Raw genomic sequence first — 23,329 nt, forward strand, 5'->3', positions numbered from 1 at the left:
CCACATATCCCCATGAACATTGGATTGGGAACCACATATCCCCATGAACATTGGATTGGGAACCATATATCCCCATGAATAGTGGATTGGGAACCACACATCCCCATGAATATTGGATTGGGAACCACATATCCCCATGAATATTGGATTGGGAACCACACATCCCCATGAATATTGGATTGGGAACCACACATCCCCATGAACATTGGATTGGGAACCACATATCCCCATGAATATTGGATTGGGAACCACATATCCCCAATGAACAGTGGATTGGGAACCACGTATCCCCATGAACATTGGATTGGGAACCACATATTCCCATGAATATTGGATTGGGAACCACATAACCCCATGAATATTGGATTGGGAACCACATATCCCCATGAACATTGGATTGGGAACCACACATCCCCATGAATATTGGATTGGGAACCACATATCCCCATGAATATTGGATTGGGAACCACACATCCCCATGAACTGGGAATCCCTTCTTTGCCACACCTAAGGAGACCAGCCTTGTCTACAACAAACAGCCAGCAGACGGCTCAGAACAAAAACAGAGCAAGTTTTCAGTGTGTGATGAAGTTCCTAAGCAGTCTGGAAACACAATATGGGAAACGGTAACTGATGTTTACAGAATTCCTTACAAGGAATGCCTTCCAAAAAAAAACCACAGCAGAACTTCATAGCAGAACCACAGAAGAGCCAGCTTTGCTACCAGTAAGGGCCCATCCTGCCCAGCGCCGGGGCTGGCAAGCATTGCCCAGCGATGCCCAGAGGGATCGAACAGCGACACGGCAAGCGATCTCACCGGATCCGAGGGGGAGAAGGCGCTGATGGCAAGCCATGCCTTCTGAGCACAGAGCTGCATTCACTTGCCATGCAATTCTGCAGCAGGCTTGTAACAAAGCTTCTGTTTTCCTCATGGTAAGCCATTTCTAAGGCTTAAAAACGGCAGTTTCCCAAACGGCCTTCATTCCGTTGCCTCCTGAGGCGTGCAGCCAGCTTCAGTGGCCAGCACCAATGGAGCCACTGCACCAGCAGTGCCTTCCCTACCCAGCCTATGCTTGGGTAGAACCCCAAAGCCACACTCAGGTTCTCCAAACGCACTGAGCAACAGCCAGGCTCGGGCCTGGAGAGCCTGGAGGTCATTGGGGAGCCTGGAAGCTCTGCTGAGAGCATCCCTGCAGGAACTCGACATCCTCGTCAGCTCAACAGTGCGATCATCATCTCCAAAGGTGACGCACTGAGCCGTTCAGGAATTCCTGCTTGCTAAACTCAAGTTCGAACCCACTTTGTCCTAAGACCTCTAGAAACTGAAACTAAGAAATCCTCAGCAGGAATTCCAGGGGTCAGCTTTATGGAAAAGTCCTGAACGGATTTTTAACACAGCAGTTTCAGTGCGAAGGAGAACAAATCCTTCCAGTAATACCTGAGATGTTTTTAGAGGACTTCATACATACGCACACACATGAGCGCCCCATGTGCGTTTCTGCGAGCCCACGACTGTTTACGCATCCCTGAACAAACAGGACAGCAGGGAAGTGAAGGCTTCCATCAATTCTGAAGCATTTTTGGGATCAGTGAAGAAGGTGCCGCATCGAACTGGCCAGAAAAACACCGCGATGGGAGACAGCAGCTCTGCACGTCGGGGGCACAACGGCAGCAGAGCCCCACCGCAGCTCTGGGGCTGCAGCGCGTTGCACAGACCCTATATTTATTATTGATCCGGCGTTTAGTTCTGCAGGCGCCGGAACAAAGGCCCTTACGATTATAAATGCATGCTTCTGCGGCACGTGCTTTCATTTTAAAAAGGATCCTCTTTTTTTTTTTCCTTTTTTTTTTTTCTCCCCCCAAAAAGATCCTGCATATTAAAAGGACATCAACTCGCAGAAAGTCACACATTTTCCCCATGCAGTTCCCGAGCTCCAGAAATATCACCCTGCGCCCGCACCGAGAACATATGTGCATTTCTGAATTACTGCTTGATGGGGGACCCATCAAATGGAGGAAGGCCCTCCAACACGCTCGCGGCACTGGGGAATCGCTGGGCTGCCGCAGTCTGGAAGGCAAGAGGTTCAGAATGGAGCTGCTCCGCCACACCGTGCTGCCGGCCGCTCCGCGCCGTACAGAGCGAGTTTGTGCCATCCATCGCCACCAGCGCGGCCCTGCAGGCTGCCCACACGTGAAGCGACGCGGCGATCCGCACGAGGCCCACGCCTGAGCTTCGCAGATCGCACCGCCAAACCCAGACCGATGTATTTATTACTCATTAAAATCTGTACAGCAGCACCTGATCCAAGCCGCTTGCACGTTCGGCACTGGACTCCCAACATTTCGTTTGCAAATCTGCAGCTCTGTCCCGGATTTATTTCCAAGTGCGCCACTCTCCGGGCCACTCGTGGAAACCAGAACAGCAAAGCGTTCCGTTTCCCCGCATTGTGGCCTTCGGGGGTGAGAAACAGTGAAAACAGCAAGTCTGAAGGGAAAGAAACAGCCAAGCTGTTCACTGCTGCCTTATCAGAAGTGAAATATATCAACACATCACAAAATACCTGTCGTATCGTGTGTCGCGCCATCGTACGGCTCAACGCAGGCAAGGGCGACGTGAAGCACAAGCTCACCCAAATCCACCCAATTTCACAGGCACTTGAGGGTGGGCAGAGAGCAGCAGCGGCAGAGCGGGGCTGGCGGCTCCCAGGAGCCACCTTGCTCTGCTCCGCGGCCCTTTCTACCATTAAAATGCTCTCGTGTTCCAAAACCGAGCTCCTACCGGGGAGCTACGAGGCCGGCTCAGTAACCGTCAATTACCAACAAATTAAATGTGCCTTCAAAACATTTCCAGGAGGCTGTCGGCAGGTGGACGCCGAGAAACCGTCGGCCGCTTCGCCTTTCAGCCCCAGGTGAATCGTTACTGAAATGACAACTGCCTGACGCGGGGCAGGGCTTGTAGCGAGGCCTGCGATGGTCACAGCTACAAAGGAGAGCCTGCTGCAGGAGCACCTGGGCTTCCAGAACTTCTCTTTGCATTGCAGGAAGGCAGGGATGGCTTCCCAGAATAGAGAAGTGCTGCACAGCTGTGTGGAATTAATGCTCGGGCTCATTAGGAAATGCCTGTAAAAACAAAGACGACATCCGGCCAAACCCAAACCAGTTTTCATCTTTTTTTCTCTTTTAAATCCCAAATTCGAACTCCAATCTTTCTGATTCTTTATCACGGTTCGCAAAAGCCGGGGATTATTTCTCCTCCTCCCCTTCAGAAGCACTGCGGAGCCGGGATCTCTGCTGCAGCCTGCAAGTGCAGCACTGCGCTCCTCCAGATGAAACACTGCAACAGGGAAAAAATCACTCTGCCTTTTCTTTTTTTCCTCTCCTTTTTCCCTTTTCTCCCAGACAAAACAGCCAAGCTGCTGCTTTCTCCTAATTTGTTCAATCCCCCTTTACCCCTCAGAAACAGAGGCTCGTTTCAGACACGTCGCTCCCAGGCCTGATCTGCAGAGCCTTTGGAACTGAACAGAAAGTTGACGGCGCGCTCAGCTTTCCCGCGGCCGCGCTCAATGCCTTACCCCAGGTGCCCCGTGATTCCCCATGATCCAATAAACACGTATAAAACCCATCGTGGGCTGAGATACAAAGGCCGCTCCCCCTTCATTCAAAGAACAAAACCTTCTCCCTCGGTCCATTCAAGACCCCATTGCTTTCCATTCACCCCAAATTACAAAAAAATAATAAGCTTTTCTCCCTCTCTCCCCGAGGAAAAACATACAAATAAACCTTACAGAATCCTCCACCATTTTGGTTTTCCTTTTTGATTTTCGTACGGCAGAAATGCACTGAAGTCAGATAGCAGCCCGCAGGCTCCTAAATACAAGCACTCTCGCTGCGGCCAGCAGCGCCTTCCCCACAGGGATCTCCAGCTCCTCACCAGTGCCAAAATTACCGCTCCGTGTGGGGGAAGACCTCTGTCTGTCCGCACCGACCAAGGGCTCCCTGTTGTGACAATAACTGAGGACACCATGCAGGCTCAGTGAGCGCTCAGCGCCTGGCAGCAGCGCCACAGCAACCCGTCTGCATAGAGCTCCGTGAGCCAAGGGCAAAGCTCAACCGGCTGCCATCCGTCCTGCTGGCCAGGGCCGAGATCACTGCCTGCATCCCGGCCCCAAGCACCCACCAGTGCCCTCGTTCATGCAGCTGCTGACTTCTAAAGCCGTGTGCCTCAACCACTCAGCACGGCTTTAAGTTCCTCTGCCCTCCTTCCCCGTTGGCACATTTCATTTCAAACTGGGCAAGGATTTCCTACGCTGCTGTCTCGACGCCACCAAGAAACTCTCCGAAGTTGCAGATTTTGAGCTGAGCCCAGAAACACAGACTGAGTTTGGGGGGTAAAAAAGAAAAGAAAATCAAATAATAATAATAATAATAAATAAATAAAGAGAACCAATCGCAGCGGGAGGCTCTGCACATGAAACAAAAAAGCAGCACCATCTTGAGCGGGCTCTCAGCGATGTCTGCGCCGCACCGAAAGGAAATAAAAAGCTCTCCAAAACGCAGGAATGAACCTATCTATTCAGATTGCTTACAGGTGACATTACACCATCTGCTCGGGCAGTCTGCCTGCACAAAGGGAAAGGATAGGAAAAGGGAAGCTTTAAAGAAATAGTCGCGCAAAGAACACAGGCGGCTCCAGGCAGCAGCGCGCCTTCGGTTTCAGCGCCACAAAAAGTTCTCCAAAATCGGAGGGGCTGCGCGAGGTTGGGGGCAAAGAGGGCACGGCGCCGAGCCGCCGAGGCCCCGCGCAGCCCAGCTGCATCGCGGCGCTGCGGGCGGAGCGCACGGAGCGGCGGGGCTGCGCAGGCGATGCTGCAGGCGGCGGCGCGCAGCTGGCGGGGCCCCATGTGCGGGGCTGCCTGCGGCCCGACCCGGGCCGGGCTTCTCCCGCTGGAAGGTGCGAAAATCGCGCTCTGCGTTCCCGGCGGCGCGGCCCTGAAACGGGGGGGGCAGGGAGCGGAGATGGGCGCGTGAGGATCCGCGGGATGCGGGCACCGAAGGTCGGAAAGGAGCCCCGGAGTCACCGCGTCCGGGCGGCGCAGCGTCCGCGGAGCGCTGACCGGCGGCAGACGTGGGGTCTGCGAGGCGAGGGAAGGGGAGAAGAGGCCGGGCGAAGCGCTGGGCTTCGCAGAGGCAGTCAGGTGTAATGGAAACGGGAAACAGAGAAGGGGAGCAAAAAACTTTCACAGCGGTCGGCGCGTTGTGCAGCGGAGTTCGGAAGCACGAAGTTGCGCGCCCAACTTGTGCAGAGGGATCGCTGCTTTTCTTCCCTCCCCTCCGAGGAAGGGGGGGGGGGCACGGGGGCCAGGACTTTAAAGAGTTAAAGGCTCCCTACCATTAATTTGCATCTGGTGCTTTTAGTGTGTGTGTGTGTTTTTTTCTTCCCTGAAAAGTTGGCAGAGCTGCCGATTTTCCATAATGCAAGCATTTGGGAATTGTGAGCGGAATGAAACCGATCCAATCTCCTGACTGCGACATGAATTTTCATTAATTACAACCTTGTCAGCAAAAGCATTATCAAAGCTGAATATGAAAATGCTAATGAGTTCTCATTTGCATATTTTTCTTTGTTGGAATGTCATTAATTATTACATTTTATGATGATGAATGCAGCTGTCGAAGCTCTCCGATGCATAATTAGCCATCAGAATGCCAGGAGCCGATCAGCATTTTTGGGTAAAAGAAAAAGAAGTAGGGGAAAAAAAAGCAGCAACCAAATTTGACTCCGAGCTGCACACCGAAGCGCCGCAGTTGGCGCTGCCTCCGCCGCCAGCACCGCGCCGAGCGGGCATCTCCTCCTTCCTAAAACACTATTTGGTTTTTGCCGATGGTGCGCTTCTACAATTGGAGCAGCTCTTAATAAAAAAAAAATCGTTATTCCAGCTTAATTAATGCCACGCTTAATTATAACACCATGATGTCAGCGGTTTTAATTAAGTATTGGCTCAGTTACAAAGAACTCCTCGCCGCAGTAAGAGTCACTATCGGCGGGGCTGCGCCGCGCTCCCCGCGTCCCCCCAGCCTGCGGCCCGGCCCCACGTCGGCCAGGGAGCCAAACGTGGCCGAAACGGCCCCAAATAAAGAGGAGTGCTTCCACGGCTCGCCGCCCGCGCCGCCTGCCAGCTCACCTCCTTGACCACTTTCCTGAGCTAAAGTGTAAGTGAAGATGACAAAACATAGCTCATCCTCTCCCAGCCGCTGGGAACGGTGTTTATAAGTAAAAAAAGAAAAACAACACGGAGCAGATGGGACCATTACACATGACCAAACCAATCAATCACAGATGAAGGGCCCAGGTGCAGCGCAGCCGCGCAACAACGCACCATTTCACAGTCTGTCAGACACATACACATGGTCGTACATGAATGACCCTCCGCGGCTCCCCCAGGACCTCATCTGGAGCGCGGCTCCCTCTCGCCTGCCTCCGCTCCGACTGACGTCTTCATAATCGCCCTGGCTTGGCGCCGCGGGGAGGGGAACGGGGGACGGGGATGGGAGCCCCGGCCCCGCCGGCCACTGGGGCACAGGGGCTGCTCGTGCCCTCCCTGTGCGGCTTTTGGAAGGAGCTGAAAGGGGAAGGCGGCGAAGGAGGGAGCGCATCTGAGCTCGGCGAGCGCGGCCAGAAAACGCTGCTGGACATCAGGGCTGAGGCACCTGCTGGTGCCACCACCACGGCGCCCCGAGGCGCTCAGCTGGACGCGGATGACATGTGCCGGTGCCACAGCGCGTGAAGGTGCCATGCGCTGCAGTGACCCGTGCCCTGGGTGCTCCGCTGGACACGGAGGCTGAAGGACCCAGCGGTGCCACCACCTGTGGTGCCCCAGGATGCTCCTGGAGCCGTCCGTCACCTCAAAGGATGGATGCCAAAGTGGGGCTGGGTTCCCTGCTGAGCTCCCCCTGGCCACGCCACTGCCGTGTGCCCAGCAGGCCGGGCGCTGCTGCAGGATGCAGGTGACAGGAGGGACCCTGCGTTACCATTCACAAAGTAGCGGGCGGCTGCGTGGAAGGAGAAGGAATCCAAGTGATTGCACCCAAGAAATCACATGGCTTAGCAGCAACGGGAAGAAGGATGGCTTGTGCCAGCGAGCTGAGCTGGAAGAAAGCTGTTTCTACACGCAGGGAAAAGAATACCAAGTATCCAAAGGCACAGCTACCTGTCCACAGATCTGCTGTCCGTGCCATCCCACCCTGCCATAAAGGCTCACCCTGCACTCCACCCACAGCCACCACCACCCAGAGCCTCCACAGCTTTAGCCCCCAAAACGAAACGCTCACTTTTTCAACTGATAGATTCTGTCGTACCTCTGTAGCACGCTTGAACTGCAGCAGCCTGAACTGTGCTGCATTAATAACATTAAAAAGAAAACAGTGCAAAGGACACAGGGAAGAAATTAGGGAGGCTGAGATCAAAACGTCCAGCTGAAAGCAAGACGAAGCCCGTCTGTTTAACTGCAGAGATGCAGAAGATGTTCTTGTCGCACTCACCTGATGGAAGGTCTTGGCCAGGCAAACACCCAAGGAACTGCATTTAAAGCCTGCAAATACGCTGCAGTCACAAGGCACAAAAAAGGGCTCGCTCAGAAATAAACAAACCAAACCCCTCGGCTTTATCTCAGCTCTCTGCTGTCACGCAGGATGCTCAGGGTCTCTTTACATATGCTTTCGGATACGCGCTTTCATTTGTACAGGATTACTGCAGAGTGACCAAGCTCTTTTTCGGCAGGTTTTGACAGGCAGTAGGAATAAAGGTTCAAAGGGGAAGTTCTGATGGAACATCTATGGAAGCCAAGGTATATCTCCTACCTGCTTCTCTGTCCAATACGTCTTTTCTCAGCTCTTATGCAAAGACATGAAAACCACACGACGCATCTCCTAAGCCATGTTTCCAAAGCACCTACCTCCAGCCTTGGATCGTGTTCAAATCTGCAGGGCGCAACTCATTTCCCAGCACCTCGCTGTCTTTCATCTCCTTACTAAGAGAATTTCTCCCCCATTCTTCTCATTAGGACCTTGCAAATGCTCACCTATCGTATCTCCCAGAAATTCTTATGCTCCCAGAAGTGCCCTCCCGTTTTATGCTGTCTGCTTGTGCTCACAAAACTTCACTGTGAACTCCGTAATGCCAACACCCATCATACCTATTTAGATTTCCTACTGCCATACAGAAAAGAAGAGTCAACTTGCACTTTGCACAGCCTTCCTTCCCTTCCAACCGACAGAACATTTGCACTAATAAATTTGTCTTCCCCGGATCAGAAGAAACGGCAGTACAAAAAGCAGATGTGTGCGCTGCATTCTTTCAAATTAAATTCCCAAAAAGCTGAGCGTGCTCCAGCTCAGGATCAAAGGCACTAAAAAGACACCTCCCCCTCCTTCCAGCGTGATCAGGGAGATCCCACTCCTTTCATTGCGCTGAGAACAACAGGTGAACCTTTGGCACTGAGAATTGAGGAGCGGGCGCCGCTATGGGGGCCGACCCTCCTCCCCAGCCTCGCGTTGGAGAGCAGCTGATGCCACAGGCTGCTGGCACGGCCAGGGAGCAGCAGAGCCCTCGCAGCCCCAGCATGGAGAGCGGCCAGGGAGGGCACAGGGGTCTCACAAGCTCAGGTGTTGTCAGAAGGTTACGAAAACACAGCGGCTGCCCGCCTGCCTCCGAAGAAAGAAGAGCACAGCCTCAAAAGCACAGAGGAGATACCCAAAAATCACACGTTTCCAAGAAAAATGAATGCCCACCCTCTGATATCGTCCATAGAGCACGCGGAACGGCGAACCGAGGCTCCCAAAGCAGGAGGAATTTCAGGACTTCTGAGCCAGACGTAGGGCAAGCACAGAAAACTCACTGATGACAGCACCCGGCTCTGCTGCGGGCCATTAAGACGCCCCTGCCACACTTGCTCTGGAGGCCTCATCACATCTGGCCTCTGCTCGGCTCAGCACCGCCGTCCTCTCTGTCCCCAGGCCAAGCACCCCTGTGCCATCCCTCGCTCTTCCAAAAGGATTCCCGGCAACCCAACCTGCACTGCAGCAGCCATCCTGGCTTCCCCCCCTTTGCAAACAGGGCAGTTCTCACATCTGATGTCCGTCTCAGCCCATGCCCCCATGGCCCCCTACATGCCTGTGTCATTTTTACACCGCACCTAAATCTGGCTGGGCTGATCAGCACATCAGCACTGAAGACAATCTCCAGCTGTGCAATAAGCCCCATCCACCCAACCTATGCAACTATGTGAGACAGACAAGGATCCACCATAAAATCCACCTCTGGCTCTGGTTTACCTGCCCAGCTGGATGCAACTCCCACTCACACAGAACCACTCTCCTGCACCAATACCAGAGCCAGGGATTCTTGACTCACAGCATCACCAAGGCTGGAAAAGACCTCTAAGATCACCAGGTCCAACCCCAGCCCACCCCACCGCTCCCACTGACCACGACCCTCACTGCCACATCTCCGTGGTGCTGGGACACCTCTGGAGTCAGTGAGCCACCACCATCCTGGGCAGCTGTGACGGGACATCACTGCTCCTCAGGGGATGAAATGTTTCCTAACGTGCGCCCTGAATCTCCCCTGGCACAGCTTGAGGCCACCACTTCTCATCCTATGTATCTCTTATCTCAGAAAAGACGCTGACCCCCACCTCGCTACAACCTCTTTTCAAGGAATCGATTCCAGGATTTTATTCTGTTTTGGCCCTTGGTTCTCTGGGTGATCCTGAGGAGTCACAGCTTCCTACCCGTAGGTGAGCAAAATCCATCTGCAAAACCAACCCTGACTGCCATACCAGCTCCTCCTGTCCGCTCCACGGTCACGCTCCTCATCTCCTCCCGTCCCTCATCCATCTCCACAACAGAAAGATCAGATGATGCTGCAGGTGAAGAGGTGGGCTAACTTCCACCTTGCCCAAGCACTGCAGGGGAAACGGATTCACCCAGAACCCCTGGGGCAACACAGCAAGGAGACCTTGGGAAAGTCCCCAGAGATCACACGTTCCACCCATCCTATGCATGGGGCGAGAGGACACGAGAAAGCCACCTCTCCCATAGCAGAGTGTTAGCGAGGCTCCGCTCATCAGGGCGCCCGCAATGCTTGTCGATGCTCGGGATTTTAATCTCGCTGGTATGCGAGCACATCAAAGCAACAGGATGCGCTGTGCAGGCCAGAGCTGTGCTCACAGTCAGCACGTGCACCCAGGGACACCGGGAGGAGAGCTGGAGGTGGGGGAACTGATGAAAGAGCGGCAAAGAGGGAAGTCTGCAAACGAGAAAAGGAATGTGAGAGCGCAAGCGGAGCAGAGAGAGCGCATGGCTTCATTCAAGCCCTCTAAATTCAGAGGGAAGAACAAAGAAGCAGGAAAGACTGCAAGGGCCGGAGGTGGAAAAGAGGGAATGGGCTCCATATTGCTCTGCCCTTTTTTTTCCTTCTCTTTTTCTGATTCCTTTACCTTCCTGAGCGTTCTGCTCTGCTGACTCTTCTGTCCTTCATTATCCTCTTCCCTGTTATTTCCCTTAAAACTGGCAAAAATTACCAACTGCACAGGCGTTAAAACTGGCCCCGATTCCAAATATAAGCCCAAATCTAGGCCAGGGGTATATTTGGCAAATACAAATCCTTGCCAGATTTACACAGCTCTAATAATAAGGTGACAAGAACCGTGCGCAGGATTACGGATGTGGCCTCACTCATCCCTTACAAAGTGCCAGAACAGTTTCCTTTGACTTTTATTCAACCTTTGCTCGCGAATCTCAGACCATCAGCTCCAGAAAGCAAACAAACAAACGAACAAACAAAAAGCAACAACAGAAACCCATGCTCCTGTTTCGTATTTGGGTGAAGGTTTACGTGCACCGCTTTCCATCACCCCTCAGACCTGCCTGCCTCCATTGAACACCAGCACCTATGCAGAGCAGTACAGCATCCTAGTAATGGAGTCATTAAGTTTGGGAAAGACCTCCAAGACCACCAAGTCTCACCCAAACCCCCCATAGAATCCCATGAATTCCCATAGAATCCTGAATCCTCACCATGCTCCCCTCACCCAAACGGGCCCAGGATAAACCCAGCTCCCCAGCCGTGCCCAGCAGCCACCGAAGCCCAGCCCGGTTTCCCACTCTCTCCTGTGTCCCTACCAGAGCGCAGCAGATCCACTGCCTTCCTGCCCCCTTTATCCTGCACGGCTGGCCAGGTGCAGGGGACATCTCCATTCCCAACACCTGCCGAGCTCTGCACCCTTGCCACCACCAGCTTTCCCCAAGCACCCACCAACACACCTTTCCTCCCTCTCCCCCCCTTTTACCTTTCACTCCCACCCCGCATTTAAGCAATCGTTTTACTCTGTGTTTTATGATCTCAGAAGCATTGAAAGCAAACGACAGAGACGGCATCACGCCGATCCCTGTGATGCCACAGGGCCGCATTCGGATGCTCCTTTGCTCGGGTCCATCTGCAGAGCTGTGGCCAAAGCTGTGTTTTAAGCCGCCTCCCTTTAAAGTGCAGCTCGCTCCTCTCCGTTCTGTATCATCAGCAAATCTCATTACATGATGGAAGAAATATGTGGGCTCTTATGAGAGAACAAGTCTAGCTTCAAAGCCAAGTCCATTCCCAACATGTTACAGGTGTGCACCACATGAGCAGCCACAGAGGCTGCAACTGTTCAGGGTGTGATGACAGCTCCATCTAACGTGATCAAAAACATTTCACATGTTAGAAAAAACAATCAAAAGTTAAGACAGAGAATTGCTCCGCCGTACAGAGAGGTGAAACCTCGTCAAACGAAACACAGTGGGAAGGAGCGCCTGGCAACACGGCCTGGTCCGAGCACATCCTGCTGGGCTCCCCTGGGCTGCAGGGACCCCCTGGGCTGACCCCAGTTTGGGTAGAGAACTTACGGTCCGCCTTCGGAATACAGAGAGAAGCAAAAAGACACAACGGCTGGAGCCCCGCTGGTCTCGTCCCGTTGTGAATCCAACAACACAACAGCACAAAGCAGGCTTCCAAACGGCAGGGATTTGGGCTGTGCTATAAATGTTGACTCAGGGCATGGAAAGCTGATTTTTGACTCAACAGCAGAAGGCTGGAGTTCTTTTACAATGGAAGTCAATCCCAGGTGAACATCCACAAGTCTAACACCAACACAACCCGGCCGAACTGACAGAAGAAGCTGTGAGCGTTACTCCTTCCCATAACCACTACTGCTCGGACAGCTTTGGGTTTTCTGCAGCTTCCAGAAGGGGTAAACTGAGACCACACTGAGCAGATTTAGGATTCGGCCTCAACTGCGGAACAAGGAGCACGATTCCCAAGAACCATGGGGATGTGGCACTGGGGGATGGTGGGGATGGGTCTCGGTGGGACTCAGCGGTCTGCGAGGTCTTCTCCAACCTTAGTGACACCACAGCTGTACGGATGCTGTTTGGAGCCATAGGAATCACAGAATTGTAGGGGTTGGAAGGGACCTCTAGAGATGATCGAGACCAACCCCCCCTATATCAAAATGCCTGTGGGTGGATGGCTGCAGGTGATAGGCTCCATCTCTGAAAGCACGTGAGACTTCCCACCCACACAGCAGGGACTATGAGAATTTATCAGCTATTCAAAGACTCCTCTGCAATCCCTTGCATCCCAAGAGCTGCCACTGCCGCGGCTGGTGGCGGAATCGAGCATATGCCACGGTGTCAAACAGGCACACCTAGCAGCATCCGCGCTGCCGCACATCTACGGGATGCTTCCACAGGGATCAGCCTGAAGAGAAAGCTCTGTGCAAATCCAGGTCAGCTTCTGGGAGCTTCATCAGCCCACCAACCACACTGCTATTCCTCAGCCCTCAGCATCTCCCAGATCTCGCCACCAGCCAGGCGGCGCGGAGGCAGCAGCAGGTGCGTCTCCTTGGGACGAGCAGCAGAGCCACAGGGATGCACAGGCTGCAGGTCGAGGCAGGAAAGGGAGAGGAAGGCAGAACTGCCCCTGCTGAAACCTTTGCCCTGCAGCTGCAGGGATGAGGAACGGGCAGAGAAAATGTTCCGGCAGCTGCGTTTGGGAAGAAGGTGAGAACCCCTCTCGGGACAGAAGAAAAGAGTCTGGACTTCTGAAAAAGCATTCCAAAGGACTGGAAGGAAACTGCTGCCTGGTGGGACCTGAAACTGTTTGATCTGGATTCTTTTTCTGAAGCACCACAAGGTTTTAAAAGTGTTTTGCTGAATCAGCTCGGTGTCCGAACCTTACAGATCGCCTCCACCAGATGGACAACCCGAGTTCAGCTCCAGCCTGCTTCTTCTTCCACAATCCACCAAACACTGTTAAATTTTAATTGCTGCTCTTCCACCATACAAGACCACAGGTCCTCAGCACAGCCGTGCAACGATTTAGCTCTGTGTTAAATATCCTACCCGCCGCCTCCCACGGGGTTTGCAGTTTGCTGCCGAATGGAGATCGAGCATCCTGCTTTTCCTCCAACTTCAACAACGGCTACTGCCAGCCAACCCTACAGGCTTCACTCCTGCGGATACACCAGAGCCCAACCAATGCAATAAACTAATTAATCCGGGTCAGGAAGAGGCACGAGAACGTCTGACAGCAAAGCTGGGCGGCCTAAAACGCCTCTCTGAAGAAACCAATGCCAGACCCAGCAGCAGGGCTGGCAGGACGGTGCACCGCAACGGACGTCTGCCATTCACCAACACGACGCTCAGGCAGGGTCGCATCCTGCAGGCCGTGCCCCAAGAACAGCACGGCTTCTGAGCCGCCAGGAGAGTCGGAAAGAGCAGCAGAACAGAGGAATGAGAGCTTTGCAGGCCCAGGCTCAGACCGGCCGAGTGTCAGCTCTGAAGCGAGGCTGAATGCAGTGCCAAGCAGCCGACGGCTTGGACAAACACGGAGCTCCTCTCCAGCAGAGGACAGTAAGGAATGGAAGGCAGAGCTGGTTGGGGAGGGATTTTTTTCCCCCACAAATAAATATTCCTTTCTCTTTTCTTATTTAAGGATTCCACGACGGCTCCTCTCTAGTTTAATCCAACTACTGATGTTCTCGCCCACCGTGTGATCACCCATTCCGGAATAATCCCTATTTCCTTCAATATTTCTTGACTCTCTCCTGGGAAATCTATATCTGATTCTGGCATCTGTTCCCCATCCTCTTTTGTGAACACTGAGGCGAAAAATCCATTTATTTTTTAGCAGTGTCTACATCATCTGTCAATAAATTACCCTTTCCATCTCTAAGAGGTCCTAAAATCAGCTTTTCTGACCTCTTCTTCTTTATGCACCGCAATAATCTTTCGTGATTATTTATCTTAACCTCACACACAGTCTTCCTTCCCTCTTTCCATCTCTGCCTGGTATTATTGTTTCCCAATGCTCACCCTCATTCCACGCATTCTCCCGACAGCACTTGATGCTTTCCATCTTACATTCTTCCCTCCTTTCCCACATTACCTTTTACTGCGGCTGTTCACCCACATTAGGCTGCTGCCTTCCTTCCCACCGCAGTATTTATTCACAGCACAACCGTGCAGAATATTCTTGCTCCACTTATTTCTCGGTACCAGCTCCCCTTCACGTTGTGTATTTACACAGCACCATCTTCCCCTGTGAAAAGAGGTTCTAATATGCAAAGCTGAATGTGAGCTATTGCTAAGAACACGGCAGTGGCTCGGTTTGCAAGCCTGCCTTGTTGTGCTTTGTGCTATCAGTAAGCAATTCGGTGCTTTAAAAGCCGCACCAGCGCTCAGACACCGACACTTACCCTGAAGTTTTACTCATTTTCTCATGTTTTGTCTCTCCTGTCTTTTTTTTTAGTTATTTTTGGCGTTGTTTGACTAACTCCTCCTCCACCTCCTCCAGTGACAGCGACACCAAAGCGAAGCGGCACGGCAAAAGGAAGCGAGGGAAACACAAAGACAAGAAGAAGAAGATAAAGAAGAAATTGAAGAAGTCAAAAGAAAGAGTGAAGGAGGACAGAGGCGTGAGTGAGGCACTGCCCGGCCCTTCACTGGAGCTGTGGCAGAAGGAGCCACAGGTCGACCCCGGGCCAGTTTTGACAGATGAGCAGAAGTCCCGAATCCAGGCTATGAAGCCAATGACAAAGGAGGAATGGGACGTGAGGCAGAGCGTTATCAGAAGAGTGGTGGATCCTGAAACAGGGAGAACCAGGCTTATTAAGGGAGATGGAGAAGTGTTGGAGGAAATCATCAGCAAGGAGAGACACAAGGAGATTAACAAGCAGGAGCATAATGTCAGGATGTACATAGAAGAACAGGATGACCAGGATGGATCCACATGGAAGTGCATTGTTAGAAACAGAAATGAGCTTGCTGAGACCCTTGAGCTCCTGAAAGCACAAATTGATCCTGCCCTGCTGAAAAACAATTCTCAGCAGGAGAATTCATCACGTGAAAGCCCAAGTATAGAAGATGAAGACACCAAAAAGGGTGAAGAAGCATCTACACAAGAAAACCAATTAAAAATCAAAGAAGAAAAAGACGAGGTGGAGGAACAGTCAAAGGAATTGGAAAGTCTTCCTCTTCCTGTGGTCAAAGAGGATGAAAACATGATGAAAATAGAGAAGGCTGAAGAAAAAGAAATTATAAAATTGCCAGTAAGAGTAAAATTAGAGAAGCCTTCGGAATACAACGAAGAGAAACAAACTGTCCAAGAAGAAAGCGACTCCTTTAAAGAAAATGTGAAGCCTGTTAAAGCAGAGGTGAAGGAAAACAAAATAGAACCAAAAGACCTAAAGGAAGTAAAAAGTTCTACTGACAAAATAGCAGTTCATGAGCCCGAGAGGTTAGAATTTTGTGTTAATAGTGGGGAATGATGAAGATTGCTGCCACCAGGCCATCCCCAAATAGCAGCTCCTTCGATGAGCTCGCCCTCCAGATCTTCATCTCTGCTCTGGGCGCTGCTCCCAAACGTGGGGGACCTGCAACCTCAGCCAACCACAAATCCAGGTCAAAGCTGGCTCTGGAATGGATTCCCTGGCTATAAGATGGACGCAAGTGGTAGAACTAGAAGAAAAAAAGACACTGCTGGAGGGCGTGTTTGGAGTTTGGCTGCTTCGTGCTCCACTGCTGGGCATTTTTAATTCGAGCGATACGTAACAAACGAAGATATGAACAGCAGGAAGTACGTGAACATTTGCTATAATCAATAAGTATTTAAATAACAATTAAAAAATGCTTGTAAATCCTTCCTGACCTAACGACACGGTTTTCTCATCCCAGAATTAATCAAAACCGCTCTTCCCAAATAATTCACACTGTACGCGCGCACAAAAAATGGCCCTTTTCAGTGTTTGGTAGTTAATTTCTTCTGTAGCGCATCTGGTCGGCCGTTTGCTGCCCAGAATATCCTGATCACTTTTAATTCTGTTCTCTTCTTAGAACTATCGGATACGCTTACGGCCGCCCCCACGTACAAAAGGTCTGCGAAACGAAGAAACGCATCGGAGCGCTCTGATTTGAGTTAAAAAGAAATATCATCGAATTAAAGGGCCGATGGTTCCCGTTAAAGGCGTGCTCCGTATCTTTTCATTTCGCGTGCTACCAGGATCAAAGCACGGCCCTGCTACACCATCAGCCCGGACAGTGTGAGAGCCGGTGCTGCCCTTAACGCAGACCATATGGCGAGACGTATCGACGGGACGACAGGGCTGCGCTCTCCTGTCAGGCCTTCTTCATCATTTCCACCGCAGCTCTTTTATATTTGATTCTGTATGTTCTGTGCATCTGACCATACGTGCGGCTCCGGAGCTGAGCTGCAGAGCGGGGCGGGCGGCGCAGCCAAGCAGCCCTGCGAGAGGGGATTAAAAATGCAACGACGGGAGCAGAAACGACTTCTTGTTACACAGCCGCACTGCCTCCCTGCAGAAGCCAATGAGGTAACGCTGTATCCCGAACGTGACAGAGGTTGAAATCTGCCCCAGCCATACGTACGGTGGTTGAGCCGGCCAACAAGGCGCTCCAAAGCTTTGCCTCCGAGCCCCCAGTGCCACCGAGGGAAGGTTTGGCCACCGCTGGGCGGCCGTGGCTTCACCTGCTTTTGCGCTGTAGGGAACACGGCAAGGCCTACCAACAGCAGTCGCCCCAATTTAGCAAAAGCTTCATTTGGTTGAGCATCTCCGTGCGCTGGGAAGCTCAGACTGAAGGTAAGCACAGGCTCAAAATGATTATTAATTATCCAGCTAGCTCGGCGTTGCTTTACACATTCTGTGCCTTAACTAGAGAGCAGAACAAAACCATTGTTTTTGCCTGCTTAACCGACCATGACTGGAGCTATGTAAATGACCCAGTAATTCAACAAATTTGTTTTGTTTCACAGATTTTCCCACATGTATGCTCTCCAGCTGCAATGAAAACCCACCCCACATCCAGGCCAGTGTGTCCTGCAGGAGCCTCCACCTCCACGGCCACCGGCAGCCCCGCACACAGCGAGGAGACTCACCCGCACCCCCAGCCCAGGCTTTTGTTCACGCTGCTTTCTTTGCCTTTAAATGTGCCTACCAGCGGTTGTCTTGGCGAGGTGAGATTCAGCAGAAATTGAATTTTTTCCTCCCTATGAATATTTTAAGGAAGTCACTTATACGTTTCTTTTAATGCTCAAACAGGTGTGAGCTCAAATTCCCTCTGCCACTAATATCAGCTCAGCTGGAGAAGAGCAGCAAATGCTTATTTGAAAGCCAAACGAAGTTCATCTCTATAAAGGGCAGAAGCTCATTAACCATTTGGGTGCCTTGCAGCATGCGCTCCAGCCCTGCCATAATGTGGTTGCAAAGCAGAAAAAGGCAGGAGCGCACAAAAGCAGTGCCTCCACTCATCCTGCGTGCAGCACAACCTGCCCAGCAGCTCCTGCTCTGCACCAGCCCCATCAGAGGGCTCCAATGCAGCCCTGCAGCAGCAGCGCGAACTGCACAGCCCCACACCGCAGCCTGGGGCTCGGTGGCCCCACTGCCACCCCATTTCCACTCTGAGGCTGGGCAGGCTCGGCTTGCATTTTGCCAACACGCAGCTCGGTGCAATCTGCACCCTGAACGCCCGTCAAAAGCACCCACAGCTCACTGCAAAACCTGCGTAACTGCGTTACCCCACGCTATGCAGAACGCAACGGACGCACACAACAGCTCCCGAAAAACGCCTGGACTTGTTTGAGAACAAAATACAGCGGAATGTAAACTTCACCGAAAACTATGTAGTACAAAATAATATTTCAATTCTTTGCTCGGTGCGCAGACATTAATTGCCACAGTCTACAGTTTCTATTTATACATCTGCTGCTCCTTCCCCAAATACATCGAGATGTCCTTGTCCTTTCTTCTCTCTGGGGCTGCAACAGAGGTGCAGGCCTTAACTCTTGGCTGGAACGTGCAGCATTCCTGCCCTTGTCCACAAGATGCTTTTTAGCACGGACTTTTCCTGATACCTTTGTTCGCACGCAGGTGAGCCATGAGAGCAGCAGCAGGCACAAGGCAGCAGGATGAAACACCCGCAGTGCTCTGCACAAAGCCTTTGTCAGGTCCCTTTCCAGGCTCCTGTGGAAAGGGTGATTTTCACTGTGCTTATCACAGAAAAGGGAACTGCTGCATCTGAGCTGCGAGGCTCTCGGCGCTGGCACCCTGCACAGCCGCACTCACAACTGTTGCTCGCAGTTATCCGAAAGCACTTCTGCTTTCTTGTGTACAAAGCGCCAAAAGGGATCCAGAAAAAGAGGCAGGGAGAAATCCTCTGCAGCTGCAGCCACGTAAGAGGGGAGGGAACCGCCGGCCCTCACCTGCAAGCAAATTCAGACACACGGCCGCTGAAAAACGGCACGCATCACATCTGCAATGAGCTGCTGCTTCACAACACAGCCCTTGAGATGTGCTTACAGGAATGCCCCGCTCGGAGAACACCCGACGGGGGGCACTCATTCCACTGCTCAGCTCCGGTTTTGAAGGTTGGAGGCTGAGAAACATTGGTGGGAGAAACAACTCAAAACCGGCTCAAAAAAATCCAACGGGCAGCTTTTGTTGGACGCACGTCTGCTTGAAAAACCACCTCTCAGACATTCCAGCCACCTCCGTCAGCCTCCTGCTCTCACACGGGGCTGGGAGGAACACAGCCAGGCTGCCAGGCGCTGACACTCGTGCAGAACCCAGCGGGTGGTTGGAAGCAGAGCTGAGTGCGTCTCGGGGCGAATGCAACCACACGACCAAAAAAAAACCGAGGTGCCACATGCAGTCCTGCCTGCACACAACCAACCCAGCCTCAGCTCGGCCCTGGCAGCCAACGCCAGCCCTGTGCACCTGGTTTCCAGCTCCTCGGCAAGGGCACCGCCGGCGCTGGGCGGTCAGGCTGTGCGGTGGGACCGCTCTGCTCCAGGTCAGAGCCGCTACAGATAAATATAGCGGCACCGCTCGCATTCCCAGCGTGTTTTCCATCCTCAAACACCGGACCACCTTCCTGTAGGGCCGCTCCGGTTTCCTTTGGGGACTGGGCACCCACATACCTGAGCTGTGGGGTCGCATCGCACCCGCAGGTTCCTCCTGAACACGTCGCTGCACCAGCACAGCTCTTTAAACAGAAACCGGAGCCTCGGATTTCCGGTCCTTTGGTTTCCAAAGGCTTCTGCTGACCTTTACAGTTACAGGATTCAGACTTGCTGCTGCCACAAGTCACCTCAGTCGGCGCTACGGCCAGGCAGACGGCTGCAGATCTTTTCTGGAGAACGGGTTTTTTGTGATGCCTGAAAATTCATCTTTGACTGCTATTCAGAATAAACGTCCCGTGCTTCTTCCCGTATGTCATATGGAATTTATTTCTGGCGCGTCTAATAGTCACGTCTCAATTCCTTCCCACCGCGGGCTGTCAGGCTCCTCTGACCCACACCCCATCCGCAGCACCAACCGGCACCGAGAAAATGGCAGTGCTGCGGACAAACCGGCACAAACAGGCGACTGCTGAGCATGTGTGCCCACGCTGCGACGGCCAAAGGCAGGCAGCACAATGGAAACACCATCAAAACCTTCCGCACTGAAAACCGCTGGGACACTTTCTGACATTGTCCTCCTTGTACCCCCACCCCCCCAGCTGCAAACGGGGACCTGAAGCCACCTGACACGACAGGAGCGGTGCAAAAAAAGCATTCAAGCTCCCGACTGAGAAAACCAAAAATCTGCCAGGATGAAACGCAACCTCGTTTTAGGAAAGGTTGAAATCATTTCTGCAGAAGGTTAAAAAAATAATAATCGGGCTGAGTCAGATACACAGCATGGAAAATTTCATCCCTAATGTTTATAGTTTAGCAATTGAAAGCAAGGCCTTATAATGCCGTGTTGGGTAAACTTCACTAATCTGCAAAAATTCCAGTTCTTATAATAACAGTAACTGAATCAAGGCCGAACAGATTAAAAGCAAATACCGCAGCAATATTCATACGGAGACGAGCGCTATCACAGCATTAAAAATAATATTAAAATTTGGCATGTACACGGGGTATCCAAGGAACTCAGGATGTTTTCCAGACAGTAATTTATCAAACCTTACAATATCCTCACAAAACACACGGCACGCATTCTTCAGATAAATAGAAAGGCTCCCTCCAACACCGTCCACCAGCAGCGCAGCCGTGCCGCCGCACTGCCGGCTCCCAGCCTCCAGCCCCAGCACGGCTAAGCCGATTTGAGGCAGCAATTAGGAGGGAAGAAAGCCCGAGTCACTGCATCCATTCCTCACTTCATGCTTAGCAATAGAAACAGGCTCGTCTTTGCATGCTACATCACCAGGCAGCTCCCACTGAAATCAAACAATACGCATTCCTAAAGAATCCGAGAATCGTAAATGTCGGAAGAGACCTCGGAGATCCTCCAGTCCAGCTGCCAATCCGTCCCCACGGTGCCCACTGAGCCACATCCTCCCAAGGCTCAAAGCAGCGCCTCAACAGCCGCCTCCAGCACCGCAGGCAGCAGGCAGGGCAGGACTTCGGTATCGCATCACACCACTACGAGCACCACAAGTCCTGCAGCTGGAAGGGAGAAGCACGCCGGCTTCGGGCTCCACGCTGCAGAATAAGAAGGCATTTACACTTTACTCTCCCCTGTTCCTATTTGTACTACGCTCCACTTGTGTCAGGGCAAGCTCTCTCCCAGGCTGAGTGCTCCGCATCCCCAGACTGCGGCAGCCAGGACTGCCCCACAGTGTGCACAGCTGAGCTCAGCGAGCCAGCAGCTGCCACAGCACAGACACCAACCCAGCCTCCAGCCTCCAGCCCGGGGGACTCGGGTCACTCTGCATGCCAGCAGCTCTCCCACAGCACCTGAAGCCTCCATCTGACCCCTGCAGCAAAGTGCTCCGCTAAGCTACAGGCAGCTGGAAACAAGTTACAGAGCACTGGAACGTAGCCTCACGTGCCAGTAAGGTGTCTGATGCAAGATGACAGAGAATGCTCAGCAAGGGAGTATGTGGAAATGGGGAGGGAGGAGAACCAGTGCTGTGTCGAGCGTAGCCACTGCCCCATGCAACACTGCTCTTTTCAGGCCAAGGAAGCACTCTGTGGTTACTCCCAAGCACATAAAAACACCCACAGAACACCTGGGCTTCAGGAGCACGCACGGTGAGCAGTGTTCAAACTGCACAACACTTCCAGGAGAAGCCTGAGGAACTGGGCACCATGCAAGCAGCACGGTGACTTCTGCTGCCCCGCAGGAAAGTCCATCTCAAAAATAACTGAAACACAACATCAGCCCTCAGGTGGGCACAGCCTGTCCGCAGGACATGGCCTCCACCAGCAGCCGCTCTGCAGGGCCCCAGCTGCAGCCCAGCAGTGCATGGGGCTCCAGGGCTTTCTGCTGCAGGCCAGCATGTGCTCAGCCCCCGACACGAGCACAAATCAGAGCAGAGAGAAGCCCAGACAAATGTTCTCAGCACAGCGCTGGGGCCAACCGCCTTCTCTAAAAGCAGCACATGGATAGAAGCAGCACGTGAAATCCAATGAGCCACCTTTTAGTGCTTTCTGTCAAACTTAACATGAATCCCACAGCTATCTAGCCTGCTTCTGATTCAGCATTAGCAATAATAAATGCTTACTTGCAAAGACAAGCCAGATGTGTTTAATCAATGCATCGATCGTGCTATTTAAAAGCAATAAAGCCAGGCCCTCCCTCGGCTTCTGCTTCCCTCTCCATGGAAGGCAGCAGCACACAACAGCACCAGACCGAGTCGGGGCAGGTGATAATCAGAGGCTCCTCATCAGCTGCCAAGAGGAAGAGCATGAAGTGAACTGCACAGCCCACCTCTGCAGGCACAGTCCATGCAGCACCCATGGTGCTGGGGACAGGAATGGAGCAGTAACACAACATATCTGCAAAAAAGGCAGCTGGGGGTCAGGACGCCCTCATTAAGGTGCAACGCGCACCTTCGTGGCAGCAATGTTCAGAATCCTTCCCAAGTCACCAATGCAGGCGTGATCGGCACGATTTCGTAGACGTCTCTGTTAAGGCAGCACCTCATGAGCATCAGCCACCCCATCAGCGGCACTCGTGGTCCGCGGTCTAGTCTCAAACAGTAGAAATGGAGCTGAGCTTCCCCACAGCGTTTCCATGGGAGGGAAACATCCACACAGCCCTGTGTCCCCAGCTCCTCCAGTACCGACATCCTGCATCCAAGAACACAGCAGCAGCACCATGGCACCCACGGCACAGCCCCACCAGCTCTGCTGCCCATCCGGACAGATGAGGAGCAGGGCACCCAACTGCTGGAGAGGGGGGCTGAGCCGTGGCTGTGGGTTGCAGGAGGCAGGCAGCAGTCCTGGCAGCACTCAGGCTCCTTTTCAGTCACATATAACAGCTGGTGTGAGCAGAGCGTTGCCGGCCATACTGCCAGCCCAAAATTCCAGACTGCATCAACAGGCAAAAATAAAGGTGCCTCAGGAAGACAGGTCACCAACACGATGCTGGCTCACACAAGGGCTGCAGGAGACACCTCCAGCACAGAGTCCGCCTCAAGGTGAGCAGAGGCCACGCAAACCACTCTGCTGGAGACCAACGGGACTTCCAAGCAACAGTGAGGACCCAGAATTTGTCACTGGAATCCCCAGGGTCTGAATTCCCTCTGACTCTGAACGCACCTCTAGAAAACAACTATTTCTTCAATCAGGCGAAACCAGTATTTTCACTGAGACGGCAAAAACAATCAGGCAGGAATGAGGTTTTTCTGTAACCCAAGGGCAGGCAGAAGCGACTTTTAAGTTCTTCAGATCCAAATTAAAGGTTAAACTCGAAAGCACCCCACGGCCCAGTGGGTTGCACAGAAG

At 52.6% G+C, this 23,329-nt stretch overlaps 2 protein-coding genes across 2 annotated transcripts in view; one reads left to right on the forward strand and one right to left on the reverse strand.

Moving 5' to 3' along the window:
* Nucleotides 1–23,329, reverse strand: part of TCF4 (transcription factor 4) — a 150,505-nt gene that overhangs the window by 70,800 nt on the left and 56,376 nt on the right.
* LOC125686572 (putative pre-mRNA-splicing factor ATP-dependent RNA helicase DHX16) lies at nucleotides 12,516–16,746 on the forward strand. Its single transcript, XM_048930701.1, has 2 exons — nucleotides 12,516–12,551; nucleotides 14,763–16,746. The coding sequence occupies exons 1-2, from the start codon at nucleotides 12,516–12,518 to the stop codon at nucleotides 15,861–15,863; spliced, it is 1,137 nt and encodes a 378-aa protein (XP_048786658.1). The 3' UTR covers nucleotides 15,864–16,746.

This window comes from Lagopus muta, chromosome Z (assembly GCF_023343835.1).
Source record: "Lagopus muta isolate bLagMut1 chromosome Z, bLagMut1 primary, whole genome shotgun sequence".
Taxonomy (NCBI): domain Eukaryota; kingdom Metazoa; phylum Chordata; class Aves; order Galliformes; family Phasianidae; genus Lagopus; species Lagopus muta.